At 37.4% G+C, this 14,858-nt stretch overlaps 1 protein-coding gene across 3 annotated transcripts; it reads right to left on the minus strand.

The window, feature by feature from the left end:
• Positions 1-134: 134 nt before the first annotated feature.
• On the minus strand, positions 135-14,416 carry GLT8D2 (glycosyltransferase 8 domain containing 2). Of its 3 annotated transcripts, XM_068664275.1 has the most exons (11): positions 13,782-14,416; positions 13,012-13,115; positions 11,855-11,899; positions 10,390-10,485; positions 9,037-9,205; positions 7,158-7,275; positions 6,515-6,599; positions 4,089-4,201; positions 3,210-3,376; positions 1,521-1,633; positions 135-719 (listed from the first exon to the last, which is right to left on the minus strand). In XM_068664275.1, exons 3-11 carry the CDS (start codon positions 11,871-11,873, stop codon positions 547-549), a joined length of 1,053 nt encoding a protein of 350 aa, XP_068520376.1. In that variant the 5' UTR covers positions 11,874-11,899; positions 13,012-13,115; positions 13,782-14,416; the 3' UTR covers positions 135-546. The 3 variants fall into 3 exon arrangements, with proteins under 3 accessions (XP_068520376.1, XP_068520366.1, XP_068520381.1); XM_068664265.1 differs by lacking the exon at positions 13,012-13,115 and having other exon boundaries at positions 13,782-14,410; XM_068664280.1 differs by lacking the exons at positions 11,855-11,899; positions 13,012-13,115 and having other exon boundaries at positions 13,782-14,406.
• Between the last annotated feature and the right edge of the window lie 442 nt (positions 14,417-14,858).

A 14,858-nucleotide genomic window follows, 5' to 3' on the forward strand; every position in this document is an offset into this window, starting at 1 on the left:
TCTTGCTAGCAGTGCTCTGAATACACTGTGGTGCAGTCAGACCGTACTACATACACAAGTACAGCATTCTGCAGAGAAACACTGCAGAACAGTCACCATGCAACTGAACTTTACATATTAAAAGGCTGCACAAGTTTTATTTTGGGGCTGTTTAATTGGGGCTAGTAGACTAAAGCCAACTTATATGTAATATAAGAAGTATTTCCTGTGTCAGTTTTCTGCCAGCAGCTACTGGAGTCTTATTTATAAAAATCTTGCATTAAAGCACATTGTCTGATTTCACCTCTGTAAATATTTAATGAAAGTATTTCATTGTCAAGTAAACTTGTTTCCTCACCTTATTTGAAAGTAAGGATAATCTGAACTGCAACTAACTCTCCCACCTCCCTCTCCACCCATAAGCCCTCAAAACTGACAATCATTTTATGACAATATTTAAGAAATGCTCAGTTTTCTAAAATCGGTTAATTACACAGTTTGGCACGTTGCTTCTCAAACTATTGCATGCTGCAAAACAAAGTATAAATGCATTAAGTGTTTTCAGTATCAGCTGTCAGGACGAGTTAATTTGAACTTCCCCGAAGGGTCTGGAATAAACCAGTTTTCCCAGAGATCAGTGTGAACACTGGGATAGTCCCAAGGTTTATATCTCCCATTCCAGTGAAGTAATTTAGCTTCTTGAAGGAAATGCTCTGAATAACGGGTATCGGGACTCCAGCCTGCATGGGTACATGGAAAAAATAAAAGTTTCTTGTAATGGAAGACACTACACAGTTAAACTTTTGTTTTATAAAAATAAGTCTGATTAGTATGGTTCCACTTACTTGTCAATAGACAATTATTTGTATGATAGAGCAGCATTTTTTCAATTAACACCTCTAATTCTGCATCTGAAAAATCTGTTTCCTCTCAACAACATCTTGGTATATCTGAGATTCACTAAAAACATTCCTTGTACCATTCATTTTATTATATATAAAGCTATTATTTTTTTTTTCTCAGGATAATTCACCGTTCCCATGTTAATGCTAACTACATGTTGACTACACAAAGACTTCCAGGTTTCCCATGATCTTCTACTCTAGCTGCTAAAAATGTCAGTTTTTTCAGTCTCTGTGACAATATTCACATCTTTATATATTCTTTCCATGGTTTAGGACAATATGTCCTAAACCTGTTAGTTGGTCTTCAATCATGTAGTTTTCTCCTTGGTACTTTTTTTTCCCTACTTATCCAATTTAATGACTACTAGTTATTTTTGGAAGGGTAAAGCTATTTTATTTGCTTGACCTGTTAAGGTATTTGACAATTACCAGTGGGATATGCACACATTCTGCCCTACCCTGAAGCAAGCAGGACTAGTGAGTGTTATAGGAAAAGGAGGAAGCATGGGTTACATAATGTCAGTTTGAGCTATAAGGTAATGTGGTGAGGTAAAGTAATGTAACATCCTACACTGGAATCTTAAAAACTCTCACTTTATTTAGTTCAAACTGCAAATGGTGGAAAGCTAAACTTACCAAGATGCCGTATGTGCCACATAGGATTAATAGCAGAATACTTTCCGTGAAATACAATCAGCATTGGAGAGGTTGCCACACCTCCCCCGAGGGTGCTGCTGTAGAGGTTTTCCCTGCAAAAGAATGAAGTGTTCAAAACCTCACTTAGAGTCTTATGTCCAGAGATCAAAATGTAAGTATTCCGGTAAAATTCAAAAGCATTTTGAACACGCTTATTTTCAGCATACTCTGTTCTAATGCTGTTAATTGCTTGCATTTGCAACTCCAATTCTTGTTGAGTAGATGGTTGCTACCAAGTAAACCCAACATGAAGCCAATTACTTCCACATGCTGCCTGTAGTCTATGAGGCTGGCAAAATCAAAGTAGGAAAAAAAAACTGTCAACATAAAGGAATTAAACATATTTCATTTTTGTTTGCTAAGGAAATGCACATGCTTCTATGTATTTCACTCTCTCTCTTCATTCCCCTTCGCCTCTCTGCCCAACTTTTAGACCTGTAAGTTAACTTTAGATCAGATTTGAGTTTAGTTGATATGAACTAACATCTAAAGGATATTAATTTCCTGTGAACTGTGTGAAAATTCCAGGGCTTGAAAAAGCCAAACATTACTGGGAGGAGAGGCAGCAGCCAGATGTCTGGCCACAGGGTGCTTAAGGCCTGGCCAGTCAGCACATGGGAGCATCGTGTCACCTGCCTAGCCCAACGACGTGGAAACCTGGAAAGTATCAAGAGGGGCTTAGAGGCTACAGAACAACAAAAATCGGAACCTTCAGAACCGTTTCAGCTGCTAACTAAGCAATTTATTTCACTGTCACTTCAAAACCCAGCTAAAAGGAACATGAATGTTTTATTATGATCGAAAATCATCTTTGTAGATTAAGACCTGCAGTTAATATTCATGGATTTTTTTCAAGCTCTTAAAAATCAGAGCAATATCTTCTCGTAACGTTGCCTAAGCAGAGTGAGACAGACAGGCATTTAGCTTTTTATTCAGTCACATGCTTATCATTTGTGTCTCTCCTGCTGTGTTCTGAAAGTAACCAATAATGGAGGTAGTCCAAAAGCACAAGCAAATCTGTTTCAATTTAGTTTTACTAAATTTAAACAACTCTTTGCAGAGAAAACAAGTAAACAAGTTTGCAAATGCAGGTTAGAAACAAACACTGAAAATTAACTGTTTGATTCATTGTGTTCATGACTTATTTGTGGTCAAAGCCAAAAAATTATCTTCATGTCAAGTTTGGTCTGTTTATAGAGAAAGCAGTGTTTTCTATTGGTATTTAACAAATAGGGTGTCCAATTACTGTTTGGCTGACGTTACAGTGGGGGAGACCCCACACAAACAAGAAAACATTCCTTCTTCTCTAAAGTGGCCTCAAGAAGGGAAGATTTTAAGTGGCTTGGTCCCAAGTGAGGTGGGATCAAAACAAGCCCCACATGGTCTCAGTGTCCCTCAGGATTAAGTGTGGTTTGCAATAAACACAGGACTAATATTCCAGGCGGCATTTTCTGGTACGCTTTCAATCAGATATAACCACATGGAAATTCTTGACCATGAGTTACTTTGGTATCTCACAGAACAAAATAAAGTTTAAAGTTGCAAACTTTAAAGAGCTTACAAACAGAAAATTATAGTTTTGATACTCAATTTCCAGTTAAGCGCAAAGCTAGGTTTCTCTATACATACTCTACGTTTCTTTGCATCCACTTTTCCAACTGCTTTGTAAGCCGCTGATGTTTCCATTCAGTCATGTTAGCAACAATTACGCCAGGATTAAAGGAGCAGGTGCTGGGGCTGATGCCAAGATCTCTAATTGCTTGCTTTCTGTAGTCCAGGAATCCCATGTATGTGTTCTGGGAAGTTAAAAAAAGAAAATTTCGAAGTATGTTTATCCCCTGTGAATCTCAATAAAAGTGAGAGTAAACGCATCTCTGTGCTGCTCACACGGAGACTAAGTATGTGCTTCCAAAGCTGAGTTTCTGTGATGATTACCTGTCGCAATTGCCATGTGACGTGGGGCTGAAAGGTGCCCAGCTACTGAACTGCCTTTTCCATGATATTGTCCCACTGGAGGTGAATAAAGTGCTTTCCTCACCACATTTTTTCTTCCTGCAGCTTACTCTAAATTATGTGTCTTTATACTTGTGCAGTTGTAATGCTAGAGGGACTGACAGTTTTGGGGAACTCAACTCAGAAATTTGCTTTCAAGTATTTTTGCTGAGTTTTGTTCCCAATTCAACTAATACAAATATCATGTACTCTTGCTTCATTTAATACTCCAGAAGTGCTCACAATCTACTGATAGCAAAATTAACTTAATAAAATACCAAACATAATTTAGTAGAATCCAAAGAACAACAAAGATTTAAACTACTACAGGAAACAACTCTGATAGTACCATATCATTACAGTTACTACAGAAAGTAGTTCTTAATTACCTGTAAAACTGGTACAAAAAATATGGGGAAAAAAAAAAAAAACTTTCACTTTGAGGAAAATATATAAAATCATGTTATGCTTATGAGTCAATACATTCATGATTAGAGTTCCAAAATTACACCTTACCTGCATGCCTACACTTCTAACCATTTCATGCGTAGAAGGCAGGTCACAATCATCTGAAAAAGCCGCAGCATGTCCAGGAGCTAACTTAGTCTCATAGAGTTCCTGGATATCACCTGGTTACACAAAGTTGAAAAGCTTAAGAGTAAGCCTATTCTCTGCTACATAGCTGATAGGATAACTTCTGTTCTCACGTGTTAATTACAAACATATTAATTTTAGGGGATAGCTCAGATGTTAATGAAGGCTGAATTTTGCTATGTGGGAAATTTTTGAGTTTATGTCCCATATATGGGTGTCTATCTTCAGCTATTGCCATCAGTATTCAATACATCCTTAATTTGGTTCAAAAGTCCAAGATCAGCTGAAGCAGCAGCTGATTACACTGTTAAGAAGCTGGTTACAAAGTTATGCATTCAATTAACTCTTATTTGGAGAAAGAGGGCATGGGCAGATGACTTCAATGCCTCAGAAAAGTCTCTTCAATTTCCTGCACGGATCAGTTTTTTTCCTCTATTCCTGTGTTTGTACCTTGTAGTAAAATACCCAGATTCCCAGTGCTTACTGATAAGCACTGGCCAGCTGAAAGATGCCTGTCACATTTGTGGCTTCCCAGACTGCCCAGCTCCTTCCTGATGGAGGGAGATAACGTAATGCATGATGCCTCACTCACCATCTGACAAGCACATACCCACTGTGCCAGAAGGATTTCAGGGCTGGTGGGAAGCACAGCACCACCACTGTACAGCTATAGCAATTAGGGGAGTCTGCATCCAAACCCCTTCAATCTACTGGCAAGGGTCACAGGTAAGATGAATTAAGTTGGCGGGCCCATTAGCCTGAGGTAGGCCACTCCCCACAGGTAGGCCATGAAAAAGTAAAGCTGCTATTACCAGGAAACCTCAATAAAAGACTAGAAACTGAAAACATTCCTCACACTGCAAAGAGCAGAACTACTGTTTCTGAAAGAAAAATTCTCCAAACTCACCAGCCAGATGGAAGACTTGGGATAGAAATTACATCCCACCTAATAACAATAATGCAAATGGGGCAGCTAGTAATTGTTTAAAAATAACAAGCCTTATCAGGTACTTTGTCCTGATTCTAAATAACTTGTGTTTTTTCAAGAGAAAAAGCGGGAAAAAAATGTGACGACACACAAAATGTTTCATTCTTACTTACTGTAGGAGATAACTGTCCAACACATAAACAGTCCCAAAGTTAAACCCTGAAACTCCCAATCACTCTGTACCCTATCAGAACTCCCATTCCAGAGACATCTGATAGAGAGCAGTCTCACATTACAGTTAAAACATGAGGAACAGCTGCCAAAGCAGATGCACCCTCCCTCTGCCTCCACTCCCACACGCCCATCTTCATTCCCCTCTTTTGGGCCCTGCGATTACATGGCCCAAGGGTGAGCAAGCAAAGAGGAAAACAAGTTTTGTTGTTTTTTGGTTGGTTGGTTTTGTTTGTTTGTTATATAGCCAGTCTTCTGCCGGGTCAACCAGAAAATGTCAGCTTATTTCACAGCTGCACAACTGTAGGTGTGATACAAGAGAGGTAACAGGAGCTGCCTGTGGACAGGAGAAGCCACTTCCGTAGGCAGCAGCCTACCATTAGCTGTAATGTAAAACTACACCTCTATCCTGTGGTTCCAGAAACACTATCAGCTGACAATCTGACACCCCTAATGAAAGAGAAAGTCCTACCTCTCCTCTTTTACCAGTCACCCCAGTCGTTTCTGCTGGAGCACTGCCTTAAGTCATGGCAGGAAGCTAGTTCAGGCTGAAAGGAATCACCTTTCTGGGAAAAGCTGGTGCAGGTACGTGAGGGAGGGATGCAGGTGAAGAGGTGGGGTCAGCTTAAAGTGTTTATGCAAATGGAGTGTAAATGAAGACTTAAGAACCTTACAAAAAGTTAATTATTTCTGTTAATGACTGAGGACAGAATAACAAAAAGCAGAGATAACCAGTAAACATACATGTTGAAGAAACTGTAATAAGTTATTGTAAAAGAAAATGAGACAGGCAGAGAAGATTAATTATATTTTATAAAGCAGCTCATAGTAGAGCAGCATTTGTGGGAATTTGAATGCTAGCAGGAAACACAAATCACACTTAACTACATACTACAGCATCCAAGTGAAAACCATGATACCTTATCTTTCAGCAACTGACTGAATCCAATTAAAATGAAACCCATACAGTTGATTTTGATTAAAATCAACTATCAAAAACACATATGAAGAGGTTTTCTTCAGAATTTCCTTTAAATACATAAACAGAAATTTTGTAGTTTTCCCAAGTACAATGCTCCTAGAATTTTCCTCAATTTCCATTATTCTCTTGTATCTCCAGACAGCTATAAAAGCTGAAGTAACTTTAATCCTAATTCTGCTGGAAACTGCTTTTTGGATGTCAGCTTACCTTGAACAATGATATCATCATCCAAATATATGACTTTCTCATGTTTCTGGATAAGCAAAGGAAGATAAAATCGAACGAAGTTCAGCTGTTAAACAGGGGGAAGAAAAACGGAAATACTAAGTGTTAAAGCAATTTAATGCATTAGTCTCTCTTTACTGACTAATAAACTATTATTTTTTTTTACTGACACGCTCAGAACTGGACACAGTATTCCAGTGTTGATGGTACAACAAAACACCAGCAAATCAGCTTCTTCTGACAGCCGGTATCATTTAGATTAGTCTTTAGTCTCTAACTTAACCTCAGACATCGCAGAATGCAGCCAACTCAGCATCATGGAGACACAAGAAGCACTAGTGTATCTTTCCTCTGATAAATTGTAAATATATTCTTAAATATATAACACATTCAAAACACCAAGTTTATACCACCAAGTAGGTGAGATACCAGCAAGACAGAAAATTTGCAAGGAGCTTGTTACAATGCACTTTTCCTTCTTGAGTGACAGCTTAGCATTTGGACCTGAAGTGTTTTTAGGGGGGTTGCACCCCTCCTGTGTAGTGGAACAGAGACTAGGACATTTAAAAACTTGTAATGTGCATTAAATTCTTGAAAATGTGTTGTGTGGTGTTTGTTTACTCACAGGCTGCAGTAGTTCAGGACGTGCTGCATCTTGCCTGATTTTTCCCTTTAGTACCATGGGATTGAATTCCACAACTTTAAATTTTATTTCTTTCAGTTTAGAATTCTCAATCCATTTTCTGTAATTAAAAGAAGTAATAAAAGAAATATTCAGCAGGTGGAGAGTACTTCCAGTGTTAACTCAGACTCACAGGAAAATAAGAGGCTTTGGAAACTCACTTCATCTATCCTACCCCAAGACAAAATCACTTATGTCTACAGCTATTGCACACAGACATTTGTTTAACCTGAAATAAAAAAAAAAAAAAAGTGCCAAAACCAGAGACTCCACACATCGTACAAGCAACCCATTTTACACCTTTGTGATCACTAAATATTATTTCCTGGACTTTCATGCTATGGTTAAAGACCATTTTTTTCTTATCCTATCTGCTATGCTTTTAAAAAATAGGTCAGTCTTCTCGTTTTTACAGTTCTATGTCCTTCAAGATGACTGTCACATATTCACAGTTTAGCGGAGGAATATTTTTTTTTCAGACTAATTTTTTTCAATATTTTGTCAGATTTCCTGTCATTATTGCTTGATGTTCGACTGACCTCTCTTATAAATCTTTCCTGAAGTAATGCACATTAAACTAAATGTCATACTTTTTCTGATATGGTAGAAATGCCTAGGAGGTCAGAAACTGTTTTCTCACATCTCCAGAGGTCATATATATCCCCAACTATATTTCACTATGAAGCATGCCTTCTGCTGCCCTTTTTTTTTGCACAGTAGTGTGGTCAGTTATCAGTTATAGTCGTGTAGGTTTCAAAATGAGTGTGTCAAAGAATATGGGGTCTCCAAATACACAGTTGGAGAGCATACAGACAGCATCTATTCCTCCACTCCCGTTCTCTCACTAAAATCATAGTTAATAAAACTTCTGTCTGACTTACTTTAAATTGTACTTGTGTTATTATGCAACTGGAGTCCCCATGTTATCTAGCAAGTCCTAACAAACTCCTGCTTCACCTTGACTCAACACAATTACCAATTTCCACCTCTACTGAATTTCATCATGCTTTACAGCTCATTTTTTCAACTCACTTGGAGTTTGTTTTCAGCTCATCATTGTTACTCAATATATCTTCCGCCTCTTCCAACTCTGCGACAACTGTAGAGTCATAGAGAACATTCTCCATTCTATTCTCTAGTTTACTGATGGACTGGATTGGAAAAACTCTCTCTGGAACCCCACTTATCACATCTTTTCACTTTGACATAAATTGTAAGTACACAAGCTACAGAAGCAGAGGCAAGAACTGCTTAAAAAAATCTTTGAATCTTTGGTTCACACCTTCCCTCTCTCATTTCCCCCTGTTTTAGAGAATGTCTGCAAAAAAACACCCAAACATGCTTTCATTACTAGCTTCTTTGGGTCTCTATTTATAACATTTACCCATCTCCCTTACCTGAAATTAGCTTTAGACAACAGTTTTTTTCTGCTCTGAAACTAAAGACACAGCTTCATATGAGCTGCGTGCAGTGCCACAAAATGGGCTTGTGACAACTAAGCATGTATGCACTTACTTACCTTACTACACACTCTCTTCTGTAGCTGATCAACAAAAGGCAAAAAGGCAGAGATACAGGCATGTTACGGTTATTTCACACACCTTTACACCAACAAGTGCCTTAAGCAGGGTACAATGATCCTTTTTCCTGTGTGTAGGGAATCCTGGGGACAGCTACCAAGACACTACTTAAAAGGAAGTACTTTCTTCCTACAAAAGGAAGAAACATTTCCTGGAAAGTCCTCCAAAGCTTATGCTCATGCTAAGGAGAACCACAACCTGGTCCTAATTACAGCCTGAAATAAAATAAAGCACTCATATACCGAATATGAGGGATGGTGTTCTTCAGCCCAACTATGTAGAACAAAACATTAGCCTCTGTGTTGCTGTAGATGCTACTGATTGCTGCTATAGCTGCACCCATTCTGCCTGCAGCAGCACAGATTACGACTGGGATTTCTTCTTCCATTTCCTCAGGACTTTCCAAGTCAACTGCAAGAAACAAAATTATGCATTATAGTAGAAAATTGAGAATCTTTTTGTATCACATCTGGGTCATAAGAGTGAGCTCATAGTTCTATAAACAGTGGAATCATATCACATTCACTTCACTTCCTTCCCACATCCTTTACACATCCACATCTGCCAAGGCACACAGCGCGAGCTTTCACTAATCCAGAACTACATGCAGGCTGACTTAGATGCTTCCAAACAGAACACAGAAAAGTGTTATCTGTATCTTCTGCTCCACAGGAGAACAAATCACCCTGTTCTCCATGTTGCTGCTTACTCCCACGAAGCCTAAAGAAGTTTGAATACCTTTGAGACTTCTACTTCTCAGTTATATTTAGTACAAATTGAACAATTGGCTCCAAAATTATCAAAGAAAGGAGGTAAAAGGAAGGAGCTAGTATAATGGAAGAGCATGTATACCACATGGTGTAGTGGAAGAGCATGAGCTTCACTTCCTTGGGAAGCAGGCTAGAAAGGAATAGTGCAAAATTTTGTACCACCAGGAAGTTGCTAATGATAAAAGAGAAAAAAATCTGAACAGTACCGAAACAGCTCACATCACTGATAAGGAAAATTTGTACCCCTAGCACTGACTAACTTACAGAACTTGTATGAATACATTTATAGTGGTTAAAACATATCCATTAAACTCATAACAGCCCAACAAAACCATACTGAATAGAAATGGTTTATACTAAGACAGAATTTGTTTATCTTAGGAACAGTGAATAAGCTATTAATATAAACACTACATACTAGTCCAACCATACCAACCCAAGCGGGTTTTTGTTACTACAAATATTCCAGCAAGAACTTCTACTGAAAATTATATAATTGATAATACTTTGATGACCTATCTGACATCAACAAGTAGGCCAAGCATATTCCCAAGGGACAAGTTCTGACTGAAGTTTGTTATCACTTGGCAACTCCAATAGTATTCTTAAATAAGAATATCCACCAGCATCTGCATCAGTGACATCTGGATAAAAGTGTGAATCGGGATGACAATTCTTAATTGTACTATCAGTCTCCTACTATTTTATTTGAAGTGGCTCATCTGCTGCAGGGCAAACAGGCTTAATAATAACAAGAAAAATAGATGTTAAATGAAGAGGTAAGAAATATCAAACAGGAACATAAATGAAATGGAAGTCATTTACCTGCTTCATTCTTTAATGCAGATGGCACTTTGTGAACTTTGTTGTACAGAATTGCACATACAGTTAAGACAAGAAGCAACAGTAAGATCTGGTTAACTGAAAAAAAGGAAGAATGTGTTAACGATCACTAAAAACTAGAATACTCATTGTACCTTTTTAAAATCAAATTTGCAATTAGTACATATCAAAACCTGTATTTGCTGTCTTTTTTTCTCTCACTATTTGATCAAATTGAAAACATTATGCTAAAAATGTAATGATATCTCTGTCCTTTTACAATTATTTCCAACTATCTGATTTTCATGGATTGTTTGCTCACTCATTAAGTACACACGGGTTATCCATAATATCAAAGTAATGTTTCTAAGTATTACTAGAATCCTGGAACTTTCTTTCATTGGCTACATCATAGGACTTCAAGAACTAATTATTTTACCTAGCTTTTTCCTTCTCTCATACTTCCTTCAGACCCAAATAAAATTTTATTTGATTTCAACATGCAGATCTTCAAGGTATATTTGAGCAAAACTCTAACAGTACTAGAAAAATAAACCCAGCATGCCACTGAAACCAGGTATGTTCCAAAAATATTTGAGAATACATAAACATTTTGATACTGTAATTAGTAAAGTCGAAACAAAACATGCAAAAGCAAAGACCTTACTGTACATTTTGATTTTCCAGTTCCTACCAGATTATCTTGGACAAGCCTAAGCCATCCAACATTAACCAAGTATGAGCTGTTAACCAAGACAGCTCAATGATAAGACAGGGAAGGAATATGCTACCATCACCGACAGTTACCTTGATGATGGAGTTCTTTGGGTTGACTTCATTACTTTGTACCATCGTAAAGGTGATGGTAGATATTCAAGGCATGCAAAAGAGCAAAGGGAACAAAGTTTTGAACTGTTTGATTCAAAAGGGCCAATTAACCAGAACTGGGCATGAGAGTAAGTTGAAATTGGTATGCATGCATCACCAAACCTGCACTTGTTTAAATCAGCTGAGGAAAGTGCCCATTCACTTCAGTGATATTTTGGTTGTATAACTGAAGACTCACAGCCGTCCATTTTCAGTCATTGATCACAACAGGTGATGAGAATCCCAAATTTCTCAAGGCCACATTTCAATATTGAGTATGAACAGCATTAACATGCAGAGTTCTGTTTAAAAAGTCCGGTTGGGTGCTCCTGGCACAGCCCACATGAAACTGGCAGCTACCTGCACTCAGTCTCATGCAGCAAGTAGTGAGTAATATTAAATTAATAGGATTTATTGCTGTACTTATTGCTGATTTAGTTTACAGGAAAATATTTATTTTGATAATAAAAGTTAAGTATAATTTAGCAAAACTAGTTATAAATTTGCATGCAACTGTTACAACAGTTTTATGATAAATTGCATTTGACATCTCTGCCCTCTTTTAAAAATACATATTTTAAATGTTTTTAATCTTTCTTACTTTTCTTTAAAAGAGCCATATGTTCTGTTGGATATGAACTGTGGTCTGTAGTAAAATTTAAAAAAATAAAATAAAAAAGAGAGAGAGAGGGAAAAATCATGAATACAAGCAGTGAACACTAGTTAAATATTTCAGGGATAAGGTTTAGCATTATCAACCAGTAAAAGCATTCTATCTTTGTAAATAACTTTCTTGCAACAAATAGCTAATATTTTGAGCCAGAGCTATTAGATATTTTAATATTCAGCCTATTAATAGACTGAAATTAATTGTTTTAATACATTCAGTCCAATCAGCTACACCAGTAATATCTATGATTTTTAACACATTTTAAAATAATGTACAAAAATTATAAAAACACCAACTGGTGCAATTTGTAAATACATCTGCCTTTATATCTGATCTCACCTAAAACATAAGAACAATCATGAATACTAAGCTTTTGCTAGCATACAGTTCCCAAACACATAGGTATCATACATTGGAGCAGTGACTCTCAGACCATGAGAAAATTTTAGAGTAATTGTGAAAAGATTTTCTAAGAGAAGTATCCTTCCTGCAACAGTAAAAGGGGAGCTTGTGCAAAATGGGTTGTATTTAAGCACATCTGTGATGCTTAAGATAAAGAAGTAGCCTTCCCTAAAACTTTACTTCTAAGCAAGGCGTGAGAATGGCCATGACTTTGTACCTGAGAGGAAAGAAAACAATCCCTAAAATTGTGGAAAAAGGACAACATTCATGTAAGTTCTGGCAGCAGTAGTATTATTTATGAAAAAAACAATAAAAACCACCATCAAAGGTTGGGGCAGGAGTGAAGGAAAACTGAACTGTGTGATCTAACCCTTATACTATTGTAGCTATCTTCAAGATCAAACCCCATTTTTCCTGTTTACATACATACAGATATGCTACAGTATAGACAAGGAAACACTGCAGTGTCTATCCACGTATTAAAATTAAGTTCATTCTCATTCCTTGAGAAGGAACACGAAACAGCAGAAATTCTTGAAACCTGAGTCACAAAAATGAGCACCCCTCATTGGTTAATGCTGCTGGTGAGGGAGCATCCTGAATTAGCCTCTACTTTGACTAACAAGTAAAATGGAAATAAAAACATAAATAAAGCTAAGATGTGGCTTTGTTTACAAACCACTTACATTTGCATATATTTAGATCCCAACAGATGAATAAATTGTAGAGAGAGGAATATTTCTGCGATTCCTTTCACATCTGCAGTACTTGTCTGCATTCCAGCAGCTCTCTTCATGTGGCATTAATTTACATAGATATGAAAACAACCTTATCAGTTGAAAAAAATGTATATGCTGCTTAGAAATCCCTTCTCTTGCACATTACACAAGTATTGTAGTCTTAGCCATTTAAAAGCCTATTCATTTAGATAAGGAGAGAGACAACAGAAAACCCTACACTTGTGGAATAACTTTTTAGCCTCGCTTAAGCCAGTAGCAATTTTCACTGACTTCAATAGAGCTGACTACAGCCTTTTAACTAAATTTGTAACAATAGTCACAAATAACACTGATGATCACGGCAAAATGAAAGTTGGATAGTCACAGCCTCATGATCTCTTCAGAGATGATTAAATCAACATACATTGAACCATGTTTTAAATTTTAAAATCTAAACGCAGAAAGTTTCATATAAGAAAAGTTTGAATTCCAAAACTACAAAGTTCCTAAGTCTCAGCAACTCCGATTAACTAGCAATTGCTTTTTAAAGAAAGGAGTATTTATTCTCCTATAAATATTTACTCGTTTTTTTTCCTGAATTTAGACATTAGTTCCTAAAACCTGGCAGTCCCTAAGTCAGTTGCTAAATCCTGTCATAAAACAAGGGGCTGCAGAAGGGAAAGCTCAGAAACATGACATTACTGCTCAGATATTTCCTGCTTAATTAGTCTTTTTACCTCTTCAAAGCAGCACAGTATTCGGGACTCCTTTCTCCTGAAGAGCTTTTTACTTGGATCCTAGATAGCCCACAGATGTAAGCACTCTTGCCAAAGCTTCCTTGCCCATCGTCCTCCTTTAAAGTCCCCTGTACAAGGGCCTTACAGGGCACAGAAACAGTTCTAAGATTCGATTCCTTTTTCAAACTCTTCAAAGTTTACTTTGGAGTTGTGCTGGTTTTCTTTTCTCTCTGCTGCTGAGGAATAGCAGAGAGTCCAGACGCGGCACTGAAGGAATGAGAGCCCATAAACCACTTCCAGATGTGCTGAACGATGATGCAGCCCTAGATCTGGCAAACTTGCCTTAGAGCTTCATCTAGCAGATTGCGAACAAATCCCACAAGACAAAAAGTCTTAAGGGGGTGGAGGAAAGAGAAGGAAGCAAACCGTTCCAGAAGTTACTTCAACAGTCTAGTTGCAGGTTAGGTTTCTAGTCATTATTTGTGGTAAATGTGAATAAATAACTAGTGTGCAAGAGCCAAACAACAACATGCCAAAGTCAAAATGAAAGCCAAGTTTTTTTTAGTGTCTGTTTGCACAGTTGTTGCAAATATGAAATGGAGCGAAACTTGCAAAATTCAACTGAGCATGCACTCTGACTTGAGTTGTATCATCCCCAAATCTCTGAGAAATTAATCTGAACACATGGGTTTGGTTTGGATTCTGATGGACGATAGATTAAGGTATCACGTAGATGTTAATATTCTGTTTGTTGATACTCTGTCTCCCAAATGCCCCTGGAATGCTTCTGCACTTTTATTTCTATCTCACTTCTTTTATTCCAATTCTCTGCCTCCTTTCTAGGAGCCTTCCCCTTACACACTAAAGCAGTTTTATCACAAGACTTTCATCACTGGTGAAAGGAGGAAGAATACACCTTAAATTCTGTTTCACATTTCTGGCATGAGACAGCACACAACTTATGAAGAGTAAGTTAAAATGCAGGGTTTATTTTTAGAATTTTGACTAAGATTTTTGTTCCACTCCCAGGATCTGAAAACGTGGGCTTTTAACCATATGTCTCAAATATGCTTCAAG

The sequence above is a fragment of the Anas acuta genome, chromosome 1, assembly GCF_963932015.1.
Source record: "Anas acuta chromosome 1, bAnaAcu1.1, whole genome shotgun sequence".
In the NCBI taxonomy this organism is placed as follows: domain Eukaryota; kingdom Metazoa; phylum Chordata; class Aves; order Anseriformes; family Anatidae; genus Anas; species Anas acuta.